General features: G+C 39.7%; 1 protein-coding gene across 8 annotated transcripts in view; it reads left to right on the top strand.

Annotated features, from left to right (window-relative positions):
* Positions 1-23,379, top strand: part of C2CD3 (C2 domain containing 3 centriole elongation regulator) — a 155,202-nt gene that overhangs the window by 76,837 nt on the left and 54,986 nt on the right. For all 8 annotated transcript variants that reach the window (XR_013404127.1, XR_013404125.1, XR_013404124.1 and 5 more), the window contains 8 exons: positions 868-1,019; positions 3,286-3,532; positions 6,162-6,342; positions 7,569-7,752; positions 8,982-9,154; positions 10,660-10,783; positions 16,340-16,608; positions 17,263-17,352. Coding sequence is in view for 4 of the 8 variants with exons in the window: in XM_077963779.1 (XP_077819905.1) it covers positions 868-1,019; positions 3,286-3,532; positions 6,162-6,342; positions 7,569-7,752; positions 8,982-9,154; positions 10,660-10,783; positions 16,340-16,608; positions 17,263-17,352 (1,420 nt within the window). In the remaining 4 variants the exon portion in view is untranslated. The remainder of the gene's footprint in view (positions 1-867; positions 1,020-3,285; positions 3,533-6,161; positions 6,343-7,568; positions 7,753-8,981; positions 9,155-10,659; positions 10,784-16,339; positions 16,609-17,262; positions 17,353-23,379) is intronic.

The following is a 23,379-nucleotide window of genomic DNA, read 5'->3' as shown; positions in this document are numbered from 1 at the left end:
CCTTCATGACACCACTTAAGCAGAGCTTTTTGTATTAGTTAACTCCTGCTCGGCCTTGAGATTTAAGGTTACTTTGTCCCAGAAGTAGTTGCCTGCAACTTCCTTACTTGGAGGTTAGGTTGCTGTTCTAGTTTTACTGTTTTTGGTTTCAAGGAACAGAAATGTGTTGAGGATACAAACACTAGGTTTGTATCCACTTTGTGTTTCTTAGGTGGATACAAAAGTAGCTCTGCTCTGTTCTTCTGGTGTCTTCCTCTCATCATCCCTTTTCTAATTTCATGCTTTTTGCCTCTCATGTTTTCTATTGGAACTACCAACTGGCCAATTCTGGAGTAATTTTATGTTGAAAATCCAGAGGAACAGTTGGCTTTGCTCTTTACTGTGACACCTGTTGGGCAGAGCTTTTGGCACTTGGTCATTTTATTAAATGCTATCCAGTCAGTGGATTGGCTGCCCTTTGATAAAATACTCAACTCTTGTCAAGTCAGTAGCATACTTCTTTCAAAAACATCTTTCTTTCAGGGGGGTTTACTAGTGGATCACTTTGCCTTAGAAAGGATTGGACAAGTTTGGCAGGCACCATGTTTGACATGTTTAACAACCTTCTCTGTGTCCTCAAAGCTCCACCTGTATGAGCTTTGTCATCAGAGAACTCACTGTTTTGTATCTGGCCTTTGTGTGTTAGTCTCTAACAGCAGACTGCTACTTCTCTTGAGGATACAGAGTAAGTTTTATTTGAATGTCTTTAGCTCATAACACTGTGTGTTAACAGTAGGCTTTTTGTAAATGCTTATTGAGTGAAAGTATAAATTAATATTTGTCTTAGGTATGAGTTTTTTGTTTGCTTTGGTTGTTCCTCTCTTTTAGGTGATTCCCGTCTCTCTGTCTTCCAAATACCTGGAAAGGCTTAAGAACAATGTGATGGTAATTGAAACTTGGAATAAGGTGCGGAGCCCAGGACTGGACAAGCTGCTCGGGCTGGTGAAACTTCCCCTCCACCAGTTTTACATGTCATTCAAGTAAATAGGACCTTTTGGAGTATTCTTTATTGTGCGTCTTTAACTTTGTATGGACTGAAAAGGAATTCTTTTGATTTGCAAACATGAATAGCCCAGTAATCCCTTGAAGGACTTTTTTCAGTTTCACCACAGTTGCTGCTCTTTCTCCTATTCTAAAGCAGTATCTTACAGATACTGCTTACCATGTTTCAGGCACTATGCTAAAAACCTTGCATACATCAAGTCATTTAATCTTCTTGACAACCCTCTGAGGCAGGTACTTCTATTTGCTTTTTTGTACAGATGAGTTAACAGAGACTCAGAGAAGTTAAATTACTTGTCACATATATCATAAAGTGGAGGGTTAGGGCCCAAGATAGCATGGCAGTGGAGTCCACACTCTTTACCAAAAAGCTCTACTGCCAAAAGTTACCACCTCACAAAAGGTGGTTTACCATTCTATCACAGAACTTCAGTATTGTTCACATCAGCTATTTGCAAGTTTTATATAATGAATATTATCTTTTAGACCTTCAGATTTGATTACTTCACCTCACTTTTAACACATAGGTGGGGTATTGATTAACCTGATGGTTATTTCATTCCTCAATACAAACTGTTCCTTTTTTTTTTTTTTTTTTTTTTTTGAGACAGAGTCTTGCTCTGTCCCCCAGGCTGGAGTATAGTGGCGCAGTCTTGGCCCACTGCAAGCTCCGCCTTCCGGCTTCACGCCATACTCCTGCCTCAGCCTCTCGAGTAGCTGGGACTACAGGCGCCCGCCACCACGCCCGGCTAATTTTTTGTATTTTTAGTAGAGTCGGGGTTTCACCGTGTTAGCCAGGATGATCTCGATCTCCTGACCTCGCAATCCACCCGCCTCGGCCTCCCAAAGTGCTGGGATTACAGGTGTGAGCTACCGCATCTGGCCCAAGATGTGCCTTTTTTATTTTGACTCAAGTTTCTGATTTTTATTTTAGCATTGACCTCCTTCCTAGCAGCCTTCTCATAGTTCTGTGTTTTAAATGTTGTGTTTTACATTTTACAAAGAGCACCTTTGTGGGCATTAGCTCATTTGAACCTCACTATAACCCTATAAAGTATTATTATTATCCCTATATTACAAATGAAGAAATTTGTCCTTTAACTTGCAGAAGTCACTTAACCTCTCTGACTTTCTTTTCCTTATCTGTAAAATGAGGGTGATAGTAGATTCCCTATCTCTCTTGTGGAACAATCATGAAGATCTAGAGAGAAAATACATGGATATGCCTTCTGTGAACAGCTAAGTATTAATACTTACAACAGTAACATTGGAAATCATAGCCAGGCTGGGGAGTCCTGCTGGAATCGTGGATGCCACTGTCCACTGTAGGCTATTAGTTTTCCTTTTTTTCTTAAATTATGATGTTAGTTTGGTCTGGTGTTACCCTTCTTCCACTTTACTTCTCATTCCATTAGATCTCATTCTTTGCTGAGAGTGTGTAAAATAATAGTAGCTACCAATTACTGGGCATTTTCCATGTACCAAGCATCATAGTTGGTATTTTGTATGTTATCTCAGTTTAGTCCTAACAACCACCCTTTGATGTAAGTTTTTTCATTGTGTACATTTTACAGATGACAAAACAGACTCAAAAATGTTAAATGAATTGCTTGAGTCACACAGCAAGTAAGTGGCAGAGCTAAGATTCAGCATGACATTATAAATCATTTATCAGAGCTTGAATCCCAACTTAACCTCCTACTAGTTGTATATCCTTAGCTAAGTTACTTAACCTCTTTAAATTTGGCTTTCTCATCCATTAATAGTGGATAATACCAACCTTTGCAGTGTTAAAAGGATTAGAAACACTATAAAATGCCTATCACATACTAAGCACTCAGTAGATGGCAGATATTGGCAATATTATCCAAATCTTATCTGTCAGACACCAAAGTCCACATTCTTCCTAGTAGACCACACTTCCTCCCTATAAAATAATGCAGTTTAGCAAAGCTCCATGAGATACTACTCAAATCACAGACACTGGACTTGGGGCCATAATGCTACAGAGACATATCAGACACATTCCCTGCCTTTAAATTGCTACATTTTGAACTTCTCTGCCTGGTAATTTTTATTTGGTGGGTTACTGACAGATGCACACATTTTTTAAAACCACTATTACTTTTCCAGTTGCAGATCTATTTTTAACAAACTGAAAAAATGAGTCAAGAAAGAAATAAAACTGCTCTGTGACATGATTGATGCTTGTTATTTGCTTATTCACAATTTCTCCCCCTCTAGAGATCCTAAAATTTCTCGCCTGCTGCTGGATGCCCAGTACCCAGTTGTTGCTGTCGACCGCTACATGCCTGTGATTGATGTGTTTTCAGGCCACCAAAATGGGAGTCTTCGAGTCTTTTTAGCTATGGGTTCTTCAGATCAAATAATGGCACTACAAAGATTAAAGCATGAAGAAGGAACACTCCCTCCCTTCAGCCCTAGGCCAGCCCATTTCCTGGACCAGCCAACTGTAGCATCTGTTGCTATGGTAGTAAATGCTATGGTTTACAAAAAGTCATTATTTCATTTTCTCTTGCATATTTTAGTGAATTTATTGCCCAAATCCTTTATAATGAAAGGCTCAACAAAAGAACGTAACATGCACTCCAGTGCTTCCTATAAATCAAAGGAATCATTGGTAGTTTTCTGTTATGGTTTAAATGGATCTCTATGTCCCTCAATTTATAAAGAAAATCCAATCGAACAACCAGATCTTAATTATCTAATTTACTAGCTTTGTTGCCTTTAAAAAAAAATGGGAGTGGAGAGTGATCCCAAATGTAAGCCAGCAAAATCTTACCCTGCTTATTGGCTGAGCCCATGCTGGAAAGCCATTGTGAAGTGCTTGCTTATCTACTAGTAATTTAAAAGTAATTTGTTTTTGTTTGGTGCTGTCCAGTTGAGAAAGCACATTGACATACATTCTTATGTTTATTTCCCTAACAACTACATGAGGTGGGTCATTGTTATTCTGTTTTATAGATAATGAGACAGAATCCAAGAGAGTAAGTTACTTGTCCGGGGTCACATAACTAAGAATGAGAGAACCGGGATTCAGACACAGGTCTTCTAACTTCAAGTTCAGTCTTTATTCCACTGTATCATGTACTACTGTATCTTATATTTGTTGTTTTTACTAGTACAGCCAAATCTCAGTATCCATACCATTTAAGTATGTTATATTCTTAAGTCTGAACCCAAATGACAAATTTAAATGTCTCTAGCAGGGAAAGAACTATTAGGAAAATAACTTTTAGCAAGTTATGGTTTATTTGTATATTATGAACTCCAAATTTTTCTTAGTTATTTGTTGTTTTTGTTTTGTTTTGTTTTGAAGTGAGATCTCGCTCTGTTGCCCAGGCTGGAGTGCAATGGCGCCATCTCAGCTCACTACTACCTCCACCAACTGGGTTCAAGGGATTCTCCCACCTTGGCCTCCCGGTAGCTGGGATTACAGGCACCCACCACTGTGCCTGTTCAAGGGATTCTCCCACCTTGGCCTCCCGGTAGCTGGGATTACAGGCACCCACCACTGTGCCTGGTAACTTACGTATTTTTAGTAGAGATGGGATTTCACCATATTGCCAGTCCAGGCTGGTCTTAACCTCAAGTAATCCACCCATCTCGACCTCCCACAGTGCTGGGATTACAGGCATGAACCACCACACCTAGCCAATTATTTGTTAGATATTATTGTTTGTCAATAGATAATCGTATTTTTCAAGTTGAAAATTATATAAAAGCACAAATAAAGAAAAACCACATTAATATCCCCAAGTCTGTTTAGGCATTATATGGCTGTCACCTTGCAGTGTAGACTCAGATTTTGTTAAATTCCATACTAAAGGTTAGAAAATGTTTCTCACTATGTGCACAGAGGAAATCCTTGAAAGATTTACCTGTGGGATTAGATATCTATAAAAACAGTTGTTTTTCCTCCTACACTCATGCCTCTCATCCAATTCACCATTTGCAGAAGGGAGTTATCAAATTGCTGTAACACTATAAGGCCAAATTAAATAGCTGTTGTGACTCTTGATTTTTTTTCCCCAATTTTTGCCCCAGGGAATCAAATTGCAAGTTTTGTGTTTTTCTAAGGAAAATTTTTGAGCAGGTATTGCTAACATATGCTTTCAGTTTTCAAAGCAGAGACTTAATACAGTCTCTGTTCTAGATTTTTTGGATTAGTAGTTAAAATGTTAAACACATATATATATATAATCTCAACTCTTATCTGAATCCTGAATTCCCCCCTTTGAATTTTCCTGAATGATTTGTTGTCTAAGATCTGCTGTATAGAATAGGGATAAAGATCACTGGCTCTGGAGTCAGACTACATTAAGTCTAAACCTGGTTCCACTGTTAATAGCTCTGCATGTTCAATCACCTAATAAAGGTGAGCTGTTTGGTGTAGTGCCTGGTTCATAGTAAATCCTCAATAAATACATGATTATTTGTTGTTATTCCCTGTAGTAACAGTGTCTTCACTACCTCCCCAAGTAGTCCTTACCATTATTGGACAGTCCTGACGTTATCCCCAACTAATTTGGAAATAGTAGTTAGTACCTGTTTGCTATTCTAAGTGGCCCAGGCTAAGGAGTCCTGCTGGAATCGTGGATGCCACTGTCTGCTGTAGGCTATTAGTTTTCCTTTTTTTCTTAAATTATGATATTAGTTTGGTCTGGTGTTACCCTTCTTCCACTTCACTTCTCATTCCATTGCTATTCTAAATGTAGAATTTATTCTAAATTTACTATTTATTCTTTTTCCTGTGAAGGGAATAGCCTTCTATTCTTAGTATATTAAGAGCTTTTATCAGGAACAAATATTGAATTTTATCAAATGCATTTGTGTTAATCATTTTTGTTGTTCTATTAATGCACTGAATTACATTTATGGATTTCCTAATATTAACCCAGTCTCATAGTCAGGAGTACATCCTATTTAGCCTACTTACAGTGAGCAGTTGTGATAGTTACAGTGAAAATTAAGTATCTATTTTAATATCAACTAATTATACTTATCTCTTTATCTATACTCAGACTTCATAGAGAAGCAGGAATATTCTAAGCAAGTTACTCTTTAAAGCTCACCGGTGTTTCTGTTTCATTTAATAGGCAGAGGACCGAGGAAATGCACTGATGGAGCACTGCTTTGAGATCCATGTAGAGATGGTTAAAGGGCTAGCCCCTCTTCAGGCAACAGTCTGGGGAGAAGCAGATTGTTATGTCCAGTACTACTTTCCAGTTCAACACTCGCAATCCAGTGTGCTGAAAGGACCGGAGTTCCTTGAAAATGGTAGGTTTAGGATATTAGGCTTTCTTATTCTTATATGGTTCTTTTATTACATTATATTTAAGAATTCTTTTTTTTTCTGAGTGAATTTTGTGTTGTTGAGTATTTCTAGTCTTACCTGGGCAGTAAAACAGGAGATAGGCCAAGTTTTTTTATTTTTTAACTATTTTTGTAGCTTTTTATTTTGATATAACTTCAAATTTACAAAAACCTATAAAAATAGTACAAAGAACTTTTGTATACTCTTTACCTAGATCTACCAATTATTTGCATTTTGCCCCATCTTATATCCTTTACGTGCCCACTCACTCTTATCTATATACGTAGTGTTGATTCTCAGTCCTCACAGTAGTTGTGTTCTGTAAAGCACCATGAACGCTGAATTAGGGAATACTGAACCATTGCTCCTAAAGGAAATATGTACATATACATATCTCACATAGATCATTATTTTAACTCGTAAAACAACTTACCCTGGTAGACTCTGTTTGCTTTATTTTATGAAAGAAAAAATGAGATTCACAAGCGTTAAGTGACTTGCTTGGGGCTGCCCCACTAACAAGGGCCGAGGTTGGGATTCAAACCCCATCCTACTGTCCCCAGAGTGGAAGCTTCTGCACTGCCTCTACTGTCCCCACCTTCTGGTCATCTCCGAGAAACAAGAAGTCGGACTGTCTCACATTGTTCTCACCTGGGAACAAACAGACTGGGTGACTCGAATTTTTCGCCATTCAGTGTATGTTCCAGAATGATTGCCAGAGTGCTGCCAGTGTTGATTTTGAGGTTCAAATAAAAGATTTGTATATACAGAACATATAAAGAACTCTTACAAATCAATCATTTCTTAAAAACCAATTAAAAAGTGGGCAAAGGATCTGAATAGACATTTCTCCAAAGATATACAAATGGCTAATAAGCACATGGAAGAATACTGAGCATCATTACTTATTTGGGAAATGCAAATCAATACTACTGAGATACCATTTCATACTCGCTAAGGTAGCTATAATTTAAAAAAAAAAAAAAAAACTTAACAAGTGTCAGCACTTGAATAGCAATATATGAATTGTCCACTAGCAAGGGATCTTTTTCTTCTATATTATCATGGGATCATAGGGAACCATAGCTACTAGGGAATTACTGAGTAATATTCACTGGAAGAACATGAAAGAAGAAAAAAGCACTAAGTCATATGTTGGATTATTTTGAAATGCTTTTCTTTTCTAAAGGAATTACTCTGAAGCCCTTCAGAACTGCAACCACACTCTGTGTTCCGGATCCCATCTTTAATAGTGAACACCATCACTCTCTCCTGTTGCCAGCTGAAGTTCCAGTGCAAAGGCTCCTACTAAGTGCCTTCTCTGCACAGGGCCTTGTACCTGGAGGTGGAGTCCAGTTTGAAATCTGGTGCAGGTACAGTGTGGAGACCCCAGTCCTATGCCTAGGAAGGAAGTGCACAATCATAAAGCATCCTATTCCTAACCAGCCTAGGTTGAATTATTGTAAGAAAGCTAAGCAGCCCCTTCTGCCCTGTTTTATATTATTTGGATTTGACAGTGACTCTTGTCCAGTTTTTACTGAAATCTGTTATTAGGATCTTGTGAGCCATTGTATCTCGTATTTCTAATCACTACTTACATTCGAAGTGAAAGTCTTGTTCATTTTACCTCCTATTATGTATTAAACATATCAATCACCTTTTTTGTGCTTCTGTTACTGCCTTGTTTAGTTCAGGCCCTTTTTGTATCTTGCCTAAATGACTGTGATAGCCTCCTAACTGGTCTCCCATTTATAAACTCATTTCTTGTAACCTGTTCTTCCCGACACCAGAAGAACGTTTATATTTATTTTATAAATAAAATTTAATAATATAATTTATATATAATAAATATATAAATTATTATATTTGATTTATACTATAGAATATAAATCCACTCAATGTTACCAATATTGGTAGATTTCCAGGAAATTACTGGCATAAATACAGATGTTCAACCCACCCCTTTATATCTGCACCACGAACAAACCAGCTAAAGTGCTTAAGAGAGTATAAATACAAGAGGAAAGGAAACAGCATCAGGAACAGAGCTAGGGATGAGTACCATCCAAATGTGAGAACATTTTCCTAAATACGATTAATTGTAAGTCAAGTACAAAAAAGATTTTTAAAACCACCTAGGTTTGAGTTACAACTTTGCAATCTAAGAATGGATTGTTTTGACATGAGAAAGAAATAGCGTAGGTACTGACAGATCCTCATTACCCTGCTAAATTAGAGGGTCCTCAGCATGAAGATGAGAGTAAGCCATGAAAGACATTGGGCCTACTCCACTTTGAACCACTTTTGCTGCTGCAAGATGGAAACTTTCAGGACTGGCCACCTCCGACAGGTTCAAGGCATGTACAGTTACCTCACAGAAAGCTTGTGGGAAGCTGGGCTTTGTCCTGAACTCAGGGTATAATTTATGGAGTTCCTCCTCCACGTAATGAGTGGTAAATTTAGCCAGACACCATAACTGCGTACTACCAACACAGAACAAGCAGGCACCAAAGATAACCAGGTAGTGAAGGCTGATCTCTGGGGCAGACTGAATAATTTATCACCTAATTCTTCTGACAACTTGTGTTTTTGTGGTTTACAGATACTATTATCCTAATGTGAGAGACCAGATGGTCGCCAAAGGAACCTTGCCATTATCAAGGATCTGTGCTATGGTAACCACCCAGCATCGTGAGGATGTGGGAATACAGACCTTTAATCTCCCTTTAACCCCCAGGATTGAGAACAGGAAAGAATTGAGGAACCAGTCATCAGGTAATTGAAAACAAGTTTGTCTTTTTCTTTCAAAATCAGTATACATAAAAATATATAAAATAGCCAGGCGTGGTGGCTCACACCTGTAATTCCAGCACTTTGGGAGGCCAAGGTGGGCAGATCACCTGAGGTCTAGAGTTCGAGACCAGCCTGACCAACATGGAGAAACCCCGTCTCTACTAAAAATACAAAAAAATTAGCCAGGCATGGTTGCCCATACTTGTAATCCCAACTACTCAGGAGGCTGAGGCAGGAGAATCGCTTGAACCTAGGAGGCGGAGGTTGCGGTGAGCCAAGATCAAGCCATTACACTGCAGCCTGGGCAACAAAAGCGAAACTCTGTCTCAAAAAAAAAAAAAAAAAAAAAAAATAGATATATATATATACACACACACACACACACACACACACACACACAAAATATACAGTATACATAAAAATCCCTTTTCTCTCTAAATTAGTGATTCTTCACATTTTGAGGTATTTGCCCTTTTGAGGATCTGATGAAAACTGTAAGACACCTTCTTTTGGAAAAAATGAGTACAGAATATACACTGCCAATTTTGTATATAATTCTAGAAAACTTATAGCTCCATGGAGTCTATATAAATGTTGCTTGTCTCATTTCACCTTTAACTTCAGCAAGCATTTTATAAGCCCTCAAGCCATAAATTCTAAGCATTATATGGTACACTCAGAGAATTGTTATTCCAAGCCAACATGAGCAAATGGGGGATTGGTAGAAGATAGTTAACATGAACCAGGAATTCACTGTAAGAGAGGAAAAGGCTAGGGTTTAAAGTTGGGAGGGATTAATTCAAATTTGGAGATTTGAATGATATTACATCCTAATGACTCCAGCAGAATGGTGTGCCCTCCAAATTTATCATCAGATAATGAAGTTTAGCCTCCTAAATCAAGTTGCTGTACATGCTTGCTAAAAAGTATCTGCCAAAACAACAAGTTTTATGTCACCATAATTAAGATTGAGTTGTTCCTCCTGATGCTCCCTGATCAGCTTATTCTGTTATTCCATAAAGCTCTCCCTGAAATGTAACAGTAGGATGATAGAGTTTTTATAAAAAGGTAGCACAAGAAGATATTTCAGGTGGTGATGGTAGGAGGGTGATAGAAGTATGTGAGGTGTGGAAACCTTTTGAAAGTTTAAAAAGAAAATGGCTAGAGCCCATCTCAATTCTATAAACATAATTGGGGGTAAAAAAAAATCTGGAGTTAAGTTCTGCCTTCAGTAGTTGTGTAATCTTGGCAAGGAATTAAATCTCTGAACCATAATTTCTTGAATGTAAAGTAAATTAGTAACCTGTTAAGCCTTTATTAACCCTAAAGAATAACAATATGATTATGACAAGGACAGATTCTCTCATTGCGCTTATTGTTCGTTGTAGTGTTTAATCCTCTTCCATCCTTCCTGACCACAACTTTGTGGTTTGGTGGAACAGAGATTCTTCTGACCAGCCTTCTTTCCTTGTGTCCTCATTCTTCAGGTTTACTGGATGTGGGCCTAAGGTACAGGCGTAGTCCAAGAACAGCAGAGGGAGTTCTTGCTGCCCGAACTGTTTCCATCTCAGTCCAAATTATCAGAGCCTGTGGTCTGCAAGCAGCAGCCAAGTAAGTCCACCTGAGACAAGCAATTCTCAAGCCTTTTACACTGCAATCATTGTAAAATAATGCTCAGATATGCAAAACTTTCTTAGGTATAATTTCCAGTTCATTAACCACAACTCCTCTTTTTCTGTTAAGAAAGCATTTCAGCATATAAGTGAGTAAATCACTTGCAAACATTGCTATTCTAACTGTTATTAGCAACTTAGTTCCTTGACCTTGCCCAACAGTTTTATCCTGTGCCTTTCTTAACAACTTAGTCTTATGGTCATACCCTACACCATCAAACCATGCCATACCCAATCACTGCAACTCCTGTGTAATCTCACTTCATTCCTTTCAGTTTCTGAGTACTACCTCCTATTTTTCCAGCTTGTACCCCTTTAGTCTGTTCTCAACATAGTAGCCAGTGAACTTATGAACACCTAAGTCTAGCTTTGTCACCCAGGCTAGAGTGCAGTGGCAGGATCCTCATTACTGTGTTGACCAGGCTGGTCTCGAACTCCTGACCTCAAGTGATCCGCCCGCCTCAGCCTCCCAAAGTGCTGGGATCACAGGCGTGAGCCACTACGCCTGGCCTATGTTTGATCTTATTCATAGTAAAAGCCAGAGCCCTTAAAATGGCTATGAGACCCCATATGATCAAAACCGTGCCCCTAGGCCGGGCGCGGTGGCTCACGCCTGTAATCCCAACACTTTGGGAGGCCGAGGCGGGCGGATCACGAGGTCAGGAGATCGAGACCATCCTGGCTAACACGGTGAAACCCCGTCTCTACTAAAAATACAAAAAATTAGCCGGGCAAGGTGGCGGGCGCCTGTAGTCCCAGCTACTCAGGAGGCTGAGGCAAGAGAATGGCGTGAACCCGGGAGGTGGAGCTTGCAGTGAGCGGAGATCGTGCCACTGCACTCCAGCCTGGGTGACAGAGCAAGGCTCCATTTCAAAAAAAAAAAAAACAAAAACCGTGCCCCTGCCCCCAACTATCTTTGTAATCTCATCTCCTGCCTGTCTCCCCTCTGCTTACTCCACTCCAGCCATGACTCCCTTGTTGCTTCTGAATACACCAAGCATATTTTCCCCTCAGGGCCTTTTTCTTGCTGTTTTCTCTGCCTAGAACACTATTTCTGTAGAAAAACAGCACGGCTCTCCCTTACCTCCTTCAGGTCTTCACTGATACTTCTCTCTGCCTTGAATATTCTTCCTTTTGTCTACTTAACAAACTCCTATTTTCCTTCAAGACTGTCTTCCTTTATATCTTTGTACGTGTAGGCAGAGTTGGTGGTTTTTGCTTTGTTAACACCTTGGTTGTAGCACATATCCTGTTTCAATTATTGGCGTACATGTATTTTTCTCCCACTAGACTGTGAGTTCCTCTAGTCAGAGACACTGCCTGAGCTCCTCTCCGTCCTTCTAACCTCCTATCATAATTCTAGCATATAACAGGCACCCAGTAAGAAAGATAACTAGATCAGGCTCCTGCTTCAGACTGACACCCTTTGAACAAAGAAACAGACAAGTGCTCCCTAACTTTTTCCCTGTTGTAACCGAGGGTCAAACTGTTCACCTGTAACTTTATGGTCTCCAAATAAGAAATTGCATTACTGTGTTAGATCTGATGCTGAAGAGCTAAGATACTCAGCGTAGTTAATACTGTTCCTCACTAAATTCTCCACATAGACTTTTTCAGTTGCTGCCCAAGAACATCTTAGTGTTAGTGAAGGTGATGTAAAGACAGGCTGGTTTTAGGTTTTGTTTTTATGTTTGTTTTGGGTTTTGGTGTGTTTTTTGTTTGTTTGTTTGTTTAATTTCAGCTTTTTGTTTTAGATACAGGGGTACATGTGCAGGTTTGTTATATGGGTATATTGCATGATTCTAAGGTTTGAGGTACAGATCCCATCACCGAGACAGTAAAGCAGTTTTATAATCATGCCACGTCCTTACATTAAAACTTGATGATTTCCCATTGTTGATAGCAGTGATCTCATAATTTTTTTTTTTTTTTTTTTTTGAGGCGGAGTCTCACTCTGTCGCCCAGGCTGGAGTGCAGTGGCGCGATCTCGGCTCACTGCAAGCTCCGCCTCCCAGGTTCCCGCCATTCTCCTGCCTCAGCCTCCCGAGTAGCTGGGACTACAGGCGCCGCCACCACGCCCGGCTAATTTTTTTGTATTTTTAGTGGAGACGGGGTTTCATTGTGTTAGCCAGGATGGTCTCGATCTCCTGACCTCGTGATCCGCCCGTCTCGGCCTCCCAAAGTGCTGGGATTACAGGCTTGAGCCACCGCGCCCGGCCTGATCTCATAATTTTAATTATGCATTCCTATTAATAAAAAAGTAGCATACCCTTTAAATATGTACATATTTATTCATGTATAAATCATCTTCACGTACTGCTATACTCATATACAAAATACCTTCTAAGATATACCATGGAATAGAAAAACTTTAATATATGAGATCACCAATGTAGTTTATCCTATGAACCTCCTAAGTTGTATACAGCCTTCTTTAGGGGTCATTGGTCCATATAATAAGGTCCAACTTCCTTAGCTTGGGATTCAAGCTCCTTCAAAATAAATCTGAGTCTTAAAAGAGGAATAGTAGTTATCAAGATACCCAAAGGGAGTGAAAGTTATTTTGGTGAAAGAGAAGAACATGTGCAAAGGCAGGGAGGCATGAAACTTATGTATTTGGAGTTCCTCCTGAGTCTCAGATCCAGCTAACATCAGAATTCTTCAATATGGCATTAAATTAACTAGTATTTAATTGGCAGAGAAGGACTCAGAATTTAGATACTCAGTAGATCTCAGAGAAGGCAGATAACAGGTCAGAAACTCAGTAGTTGCTCTGTCTGAGGACTCATGAGGAAAGTCAGATTGGATGGCAGGCAGTTCATTCTAAATCTCCCATTTGATCTGTGTCATATATTCAAGGAGGGAGAGCAAGAAGTCAGGCCAGTTCTGATACAACACTCTTCTGGTAGGTTGGGAGAGGTTCACAGGATGTGAGACAATGCATGGTATAATGGAAACAGAACTGTTCTAGAAATCAGATACTGTGGCTTCTAGTCTCATCTCCATCTCCTACTAGCTGTGTATGATCTTGGGCTGATTTCTTTACTTCCCTGAGCTTCGGTTTCTTCATCTGAAATGGAAATTTTAAATTCCTACCCTGATTTTATAAGGATCAGTATAAAAATTAACAAATATGAAGTCATTTTAAAAACTACAAACTATCGTACCAATATACAGATTTTTCTGATTACTTCCACTTGTATAGATAATTGTGACCTTTATTTGCCAGTAAAATCAGGGAAGTAAGTTTTGCATTGCCACTTACTGAAAAGAATTCTTGGTGTCCTAAACTTACCCCTCTTTTGAATCCTTATGCTGGCATCTAGATAGCAGGTGCTGTAAATTAGTCTTCTCTCCTCAAGAAACACTAGCCTCCATCTTACCTGCCAGTGGTCTTCCTGAAAATACATTGTTGGTGCCTATGTAAAGTAGGCACTTCTTATTGACTTGCATTCTTCTAACACACCTGATCTTTAACTCAGAGTGAATAGAAACTTTCTTGGACATAACCAGTAGTCTTTAAATGCCACGAAGCTAAGGAATTGAGGCTACTTCACTACTGAATATCCAGCTGAGCCCAAGGCATGACACACAGAGCAGATACCCAGCAAATAACGACTGAATGAGTGAATTCAAACCAGCTTGGGGCCCAAGCCTTTCTGCCATCTCTGAGAGTTCCCTATTGAGAGTCCTTCACTGTCCATAGGCAAGTTCTCTCCTTTGTATATATTATCTAATGTTATCTTTACAACACCCTATGAGTATTTTATCCTCATTTTTTTTGAGACGGAGTTTCGCTCTTGTCACCCAGGCTGGAGTGCAGTGGCGCGATCTCAGCTCACTGCAACCTCCGCCTCCTAGGTTCAAGCGATTCTCCTGCCTCAGCCTCTGAGTAGCTGGGTTAACAGGTGCCCGCCACCACGCCCGGCTAATTTTTTGTATTTTTAGTAAAGATGGGGTTTCGCCTTGTTGGGCAGGCTGGTCTCGAACTCCTGACCTCAGGCGATCCGCCCACCTCAGCCTCCCAGAGTGCTGGGATTACAGGCATGAGCCACCGCACCCAGTCTATCCTCATTTTTTAAGCTACTGCTGGCATTCAATTTATTTTCACCCCATTTTTCCTAGACATAATATATACTTCATGGTATGCTATTGTATGGATACACATTAATCTTCTGTTAATGATAAATCATCTATTAATGATCATTAATGATAATGAAAAGGAAAAAGTGTTTCTTTTTTTCTTAGAAATGAAATTGCAGTAAGCATCCAGATATATAATATATATCTTTCATATTTATATACTATCCTTATATTAACCTCATCTTAGTGAAGAGGAAACTGAGACTTAAAGGAGGTTGAATAACTTATTGAGAGTCACACGGTGAGTAAATGGTGGACCCAGGCTTCAAACCCAGATCTGTATAACTCCAAATTACTACTCTCTACTGGTATATATGAAGTACAATAAGGTTTTAACAGGAAGGAACCCATAAGTCTACTTTAGGGATATCAAGAAATGCTTCAAAAATAGGGGACTTTTTTGCCTAGATGTCAACTTTATCCCCTTGGGGAGTTTAGGGAAAGGGAGTTTATCCCACACTGTAGCTACACACAAATGACTTGACTGCTCTTTATGAATGTCATTAAAGGCATGTAGATTCCATTTGTACATCATGGAACATCTGTGCTGAGAAAGAGAAAAGCAGCCCCAGACTTCTGGGAATTGGGCCGACATTCATAGGTAGACTTTGGTGTTTTCTTGTTGAGCATAAATAATCTTACAGAACATCAGCATCAGACAAGATCACTGTATTACTATGATGAAGTGAGGCAAAAACAAGACAGTTCAATCATCATGTCTAAGCACAGACCAAAACAAGGTCACTTATGCAAACCATAGAAACACCCAACATCCTCCTGTCTGGCTAAAATGAGTGACAGTTGCTGCTTCACCAGTTATAGCTTTAGCGTTACTCTAGTATTCCCTCCATCTAGATAAGATTCTTTAAGAAAATCAATCCAGAGCAAAGCCCTGCTCCTTTAAGCCCTCACCCAAATCAGCTAACACAAGCCCAATGTTGATAAGCCCTTTCTGATACTTCTCACTGAGATGTACTGTGGTTCCCCATGGTATATATTTTCCTTAATTGCAATGAGCAGTAAACCCAGCTTGTTCAACTAGAGTTGGTTCCTGTGGTCCTTGACTTAAGGGCATTGACAGGACAGTGGGTCATCCTCAGGGTCACTCTGATGGGCAGATGTTATCCCCCTCCACCCCCATATACATATGCCATGATATCTAGATTACTAAGAAAGCCCATTGTGGCACTGCCAAAAGCCTAGATAGCATATAGAAAGAAAAAAAAAGAAAGCATATAGTTGGTTTTATTCTTGGTGGTCTCATAGAAATAATGAAGTTATTTTCCAGGCAGTCAAGCTGATTTCTAATATTACCATGGTATCTTCTCATTTCCACCCCTCTCCTCTACAGGGCTTTGGCTGAACAGGAACCTGCTTTACAGTTTAGTGCCACAGTTGGGGTCAATGCCTCTGTCACCACTCATCTCTCCTTCCTGCCCCAGGGAGAACAGCGCCGAACTCACCCTGTGGCCTGTTCCTTCTGCCCTGAGTTTTCCCATCATGTTGAGTTCACGTGTAACTTGGTGACTCAGCACTGTAGTGGAGAGGCCTGTTTCCTAGCAGAGTTGTTGGAGTTTGCAGAAGTTATTTTTGCTGTCTATCATGAAAATACCAAGTCAGGTGAGCACCATATGACTTGTCACAATCAAAATTAAAAGAGGCTACATTTTTAATGGTGTAGCCCTTCCTAGGAGATACATACTGAAGTATTTAGAGGTAAGGAGTCATAATCTCTACAACTTATTTCTGAAAGATAACAGCAAAAAATAAGGATATGTACTAAGTATGTAAGAGAAAGATAGTGTAGAGAGAAATAAAGCAAATGCGTCAGTGTTAATGGGTGTATCCAGATGAAGAGTGTGTAGGAGTTCATTATTGTGTTTTTGCAACTTTTCTATATTCGTGAATTTTTTTCAAAACATTTAATTTAAAAACTGGGCTGGGCACAGTGGCCCACACCTGTACTCCCAGCATTTTGAGAGGCCGAAGCGGGAGGATCAGTTGAGCCCAAGAGTTCAAGGGTGCAGTGAGTTATGATTGCACCACTGCATTCCAGCCTGCGCGAAAGAGTGAGACCCTGCCAAAAAAAAAAAAAAAAAAACTGAGGCCATTCAGGCTTTGATTGGGGCATGAGCAAGAGCAAGATAATCTCTAATGTATTTTACAAAACTAAGATTTAGTTCATGTAAGGGGAGGGTTGTGTGGATATACTGTAAATAAGCTCCTTGATGAGTAGACCATCAAATAATTTTTCTTTTTTGCTTGATTTAACAGCCAGTGATATAATCAGTATTCAGTCATGCAAAGAGTATCTGCTTGGAGTAGTAAAAGTTCCAACAAAAGAGCTGCTGATCAAGAGATCTGGTAAGGATCCCAGATTATCACTTTCTGATGCCACCCTTTCCCTTTCACTTCCCTACAAGAGATCATCTCTGTCTCTCTTATAAGATGTTCAAAAGAAAACACAAGCCCTTGGCCAGGCGCGGTGGCTCAAGCCTGTAATCTCAGCACTTTGGGAGGCCGAGACGGGCGGATCACGAGGTCAGGAGATCGAGACCATCCTGGCTAACACGGTGAAACCCCGTCTCTACTAAAAAATACAAAAAACTAGCCGGGCGAGGCGGCGGGCGCCTATAGTCCCAGCTACTCAGGAGGCTGAGGCAGGAGAATGGCGTGAACCCGGGAGGCGGAGCTTGCAGTGATCTGAGATCCGGCCACTGCACTCCAGCCTGGGCGACAGAGCGAGACTCCGTCTCAAAAAAAAAAAAAAAAAAAAAAAAAAAAAAATCACAAGCCCTTAACACACGCTTCTGAACTTTCTCCAATACCTCAAATGTTTTCTTGAAACTTTTTTTTAGTTTAAAGATCTTAATTTATTTTATTTGCAATCTAGAATACTTCATTTCATAAAATGAAATGTGTTCCAATGTTCCAATGAGCTGAACAGAAGAGGTTAATTTTATAGATGGAGAAAGCCTGAAGAAAGGATAAACACAGGCTGGGCGCAGTGGCTCACGCCTGTAATCCCAGCACTTTGGGAGGCCAAGGCAGGCAGATCATCTGAGGTCAGGAGTTCGAGACCAGCCTGGCTAACATGGTGAAACCCCGTTTCTTTTTTCTATTTTTATTATTATTATTATTATACTTTAAATTCTAGGGTACACGTGCCCAATGTGCAGGTTTTTACATAGGTATACATGTGCCATGTTGGTTTGCTGCAACCATTAACTCGTCATTTACATTACGTATTTCTCCTAATGCTATCCCTCCCCCTAACCCCCACCCCATGACAGGCCCTGGGGTGTAACGTTCCCTGCCCTGTGTCTAAGTGTTCTCATTGTTCAATTCCCACCTATGAGTGAGAACAGGCGGTGTTTGGTTTTCTGTCCTTGTGGTAGTTTGCTCAGAATGATGGTTTCCAGCTGCATCCATGTCCCTACAAAGGACATAAACTCATCCTTTTCTATGACTGCATAGTACTCAATGGTGTATATGTGCCACATTTTCCTTCTTTTTTTTTTTTTTTTTTTTTTGAGCCAGAGTCTCGCTCTGTCTGTCGCCCAGGCTGGAGTGCAGTGGCGCGATCTCGGCTCACTGCAAGCTCCGCTTCCAGGGTTTACGCCATTCTCCTGCCTCAGCCTCCCGAGTAGCTGGGACTACAGGCGCCCACCACCTCGCCCGGCTAGTTTTTCGTATTTTTTAGTAGAGACGGGGTTTCACCGTGTTAGCCAGGATGGTCTCGACCTCCTGACCTCGTGATCCACCCGTCTTGGCCTCCCAAAGTGCTGGGATTACAGGCTTGAGCCACTGCTCCCGGCCGTGCCACATTTTCTTAATCCAGTCTATCATTGATGGACATTTGGGTTGGTTCCAAGTCTTTGCTATTGTGAATAGTGCCGCAATAAACATACGTATGCATGTGTCTTTATAGTGCATGATTTATAATCCTTTGGATATATACCCAGTAATGGGATCGCTGGGTCAAATGGTATTTCTAGTTCTAGATCCTTGAGGAATCGCCACACTGTCTTCCACAGTGGTTGAACTAGTTTACGTTCCCACCAACAGTGTAAAAGCGTTCCTATTTCTCCACATCCTCTCCAGTGTCTGTTATCTCCTGACTTTTTAATGATCACCATTCTAACTCGTGTGAGATGGTATCTCATTGTGGTTTTGATTTGCGTTTCTCTGATGAACAGTGATGATGAGCATTTTTTCATGTGTCTGTTGGCTGCATAAATGTCTTCTTTTGAGAAGTGTCTGTTCATATCCTTTGCCCACTTTTTGATGGGGTTGTTTTTTTCTTGTAAATTTGTTTAAGTTCTTTGTAGATTCTGGATGTTAGTCCTTTGTCATATGGGTAGATTGCAAAAATTTTCTTCCATTCTGTGGGTTGCCTTTTCACTCTAATGGTAGATTCTTTTGCTGTGCAGAAGCTCTTTAGTTTAATTAGATCCCATTTGTCTATTTTGGCTTTTGTTGCCACTGATTTTGGTGTTTTAGTCATGGAGTCCTTGCCCGTGCCTATGTCCTGAATGGTATTGCCTATGTTTACTTCTAGGGTTTTTATGGTTTTGGGTCTAACATTTAAGTTTCTAATCCATCTTGAATTAATTTTTGTATGAGGTGTAAGGAAGGGATCCAGTTTCAGGTTTCTACATATGGCTAGCTAGTTTTCCCAGCACCATTTATTAAATAGGAAATCCTTTCCCCATTTCTTGTTTTTGTCAGGTTTGTCAAAGATCAGATGGTTGTAGATGTGTGATGTTATTTCTGAGGCCTCTGTTCTGTTCCATTGGTCTATATATCTGTTTTGGTACCAGTACCATGCTGTTTGGGTTACTGTAGCCTTGTAGTATAGTTTGAAGTCAGGTAGCATGATGCCTCCAGCTTTGTTCTTTTTGCTTAGGATTGTCTTGGCAATGTGGGCTCTTTTTTTGGTTCCATATGAACTTTAAAGTCGTTTTTTCCAATTCTGTGAAGAAAGTCATTGGTAGCTTATGGGGATGGCACTGAATCTATAAATTACCTTGGGCAGTATGGCCATTTTCACGATATTGATTCTTCCTATCCATGAGCATGGAATGTTCTTGCATTTGTTTAGTGTCCTCTTTTATTTCGTTGAGCAGTGGTTTGTAGTTCTCCTTGAAGAAGTCCTTCATATCCCTTGTAAGTTGGATTCCTAGGTATTTTATTCCCTTGCGAGGGTGGGCAGGTGGCGAATCCAGCAGCACATCAAAAAGCTTATCCACCACAATCAAGTTGGCTTCATCCCTGGGATGCAAGACTGGTTCAACATATGCAAATCAATAAACATAATCCATCCCTTAAGCAGAACCAACGACAAAAACCACATGATTATCTCAATAGATGCAGAAAAGGCATTCGACAAAATTCAACAGCCCTTCATGCTAAAAACTCTCAATAAACTATTGATGGAACATATCTCAAAATATAGGAGCTATTTATGATAAACCCACAGCCAATATCATACTGAATGGGAAAAACTGGAAGCATTCCCTTTGAAAACTGGCACAAGACAGGGATGCCCTCTCTCACCACTCCTATTCAACATTGTGTTGGAAGTTCTGGCCAGGGCAATCAGGCAAGAGAAAGAAATAAAGGATATTCAGTTAGGAAAAGAGGAAGTCAAATTGTCCCTGTTTGCAGATGAAATGATTGTATATTTAGAAAACCCCATTGTCTCAGCCCAAAATCTCCTTAAGCTGATAAGCAACTTCAGCAAAGTCTCAGGATACAAAATGAATGTGCAAAAATCACAAGCATTCTTATACACCAGTAACAGACACACAGAGAGCCAAATCATGCGTGAACTCCATTTCTTGAAACATTTTAAGTCTTCTCCCTAATCATTCTGAAGGTCTTCTAATAAAACAAAGAAGCTCAAGACATTATACTATCATCCTTCCCTAAGAAAGATGATGATGATGATGATGAAGAATATGGCAATATCCATTATATTATATAGTACTTTGTAAAATATTTTCTCAGATCTTGTTTGAGCTTCACAGTAACCCTGACAAGTACGGATATAGGATCTTATTATTTTCATGTGTCAGATGAGAAAACTTAGAGAGATTAAGTAGTTTGCCAAAACCACATACCTAGTGAGTGGCAGGACCTGAAATGAAATCCAGATTCACTCATTATTTTTCCCTATTTTTTCTCTCACTATAGAAGGAATAAGGATATAGGATAAATGCCCCCCAAAGTAGACACAACCACCAAGGCAGTCTGGAAATACTGATCCCATCCTACTTACTAGTAACTGGGTGACCTTGACCAAGTGATTTGACCTCTCTGAGCCCCCATTTTCTTATCTTGTGGGATGGATACAGTTAATCCTGATAAGTCTATAAGGTAGGAACTCATTAAATTGGTTATATAAAGTACCTGACACATAGTAGGTGTGCAATAAGTGTAGGTTTTCCTTCTGTTGTCCATCTTCCTGCCTAGGATTGTGTAATCTAGTTTGCAGAATTCTGTCACACATCTCCCAATTTTTTCGTGAGTTAATATTTGAGCACTACCCTAATAAACAGGTACTGTGTATGTGCCTGCCAGACAGAAGTCTGCACAAGTTGATATGGGATTCAAAACTCCCTTCTGTCACTTATTGTTTGTGATCTAAACAAAGTTACTTCATCTCTCAGATCCATAGTTTCCTCATCTGTAGATATGGAAATAGTAATATCTATTTCACAAGATTATTAAAGCATTTAATGAAATCTTACATGTGAAAAATCTTGGCACAGGGCTGGGCACATAGGACACCTCAATTTCCTTCCTTCTATAACTTAGCTACAGTTTGGGAGAGAACAAGCACCATCTGGGAAATCACATCTCTGTGAATTAAAATTAACCCCTTGGATATATACCTTTTAGATAATTAAGGATATATCATTTGTCTTTGTATTCAGCGTATTCTAAAGTGAGCACTCTATTTTGTTTTTCCCTACCTATACCCTCAATTATAGAATCGCAGAGCTAAAGTAACCATCTAATAATCTATGCAGTTCTTAAACACTGAAATGGCATGAAATTTTGTGTCTACGTGTATTTGTTTATTTTCGGGGGCATAATAGCTTTCATTTGAGCCAAAAGGGTCTGTGACCAAAAAAATGTTAAGAACCATTAAGCTGTGGGGAAACATAATCATAGAACCAAAGCCCTAGGCTCTTAGGCTATCAAGCTGAAAAAGAGCCTTAGAGATCAAAATTTTCAGCCTCCTCATTTCACAGAGAAAAACTAAGAAGGCCCAGAAAAGCTAAATACCTGTGCAAAAGTCATAAAACCTTAAGTAATCTTCAGCAAATTAATCTCCTAAATCTTCTCATTTGTAAAATACACTCAGTAAAACATTTCTCAGAAAATTGCTGTGAATATTATCATTCCGCAATCTGTTTTATATAGTGCCAAAATCCAAAAGACCCTGAAAATAGAAGTTTTTTAACTCATTGAGGAGCCAAATCTGACCTCAGCTGATACGAGACTTAGGCAACTGCCTATTTATGTAAACTTTTATTAAAACACACTGTGCCCATTAATTTACAAATTGTCTGTGGCCACTTTATTACCACAGTAGCTACCACAGTAGCTGAGTGACTGCGGCAGAGACCATATGGCCCAGAAAGCCTTAAGTATTTACTATCTGTGGGCCCTGATATATAATATTATATAATATTCAGTTTATGTACTCTATTACCTTTCTAAAACCTGAAAAATTCTAAATTCAGAAATAAATCTGGCCTTAAAGGTTTCAGATAAGATAGTGTGAACCTATACTAGGTGCAATGTAGACTTTAGAGCCAGCTAGACCTGGAGTCAAATTCTGGCTCTCTTACTTGGTAGCAGTAATAAGGTGGACAGGTCTCTGAGCTTCCACTTTCTCACCTGTAAAATAAGGATTATTATCCCATTTAGTCCTCAGAACTTCTCAGGGTTATCAGAGGAATTAAATGAAATAATATCTGTAAAGGGCTAGCAGAATTTCTGACACATACTAGATGTTTAATAAAGAGTAGTTTTTGGCCAGGTGCAGTGGCTCACTCCTGTAATCCCAAAACCTTGGGAAACCAAGGTGCAAGTATCACTTGAGGCCATGAGTTCAAGACCAGCCTGGGTATCACAACACAACCCTATCTCTGCAAAAAAAAAAAAAAAAAAAAACAAGCACAAACCTTTTTTTGGAAAATGGCCAGGCGTGGTAGCACACACATATAGTCCTATGTTCTCGGGAGGCTGAGGCAGGAGAATGACTTGAGCCCAGGAGTTCAAAGTTACAGGTAACACTGCACTCCAGCCTGGGCGATAGAGAAAGATTTTGAAATCTAGCACCTGGTCCTTGGTATGTGTTCTCTAAATGCCGAT

Source organism: Macaca mulatta, chromosome 14 (assembly GCF_049350105.2).
Source record: "Macaca mulatta isolate MMU2019108-1 chromosome 14, T2T-MMU8v2.0, whole genome shotgun sequence".
NCBI classification, from domain to species: domain Eukaryota; kingdom Metazoa; phylum Chordata; class Mammalia; order Primates; family Cercopithecidae; genus Macaca; species Macaca mulatta.
Note: the sequence above shows the minus strand (reverse complement) of the source record. Positions and strands in the feature narration are given on the sequence as shown.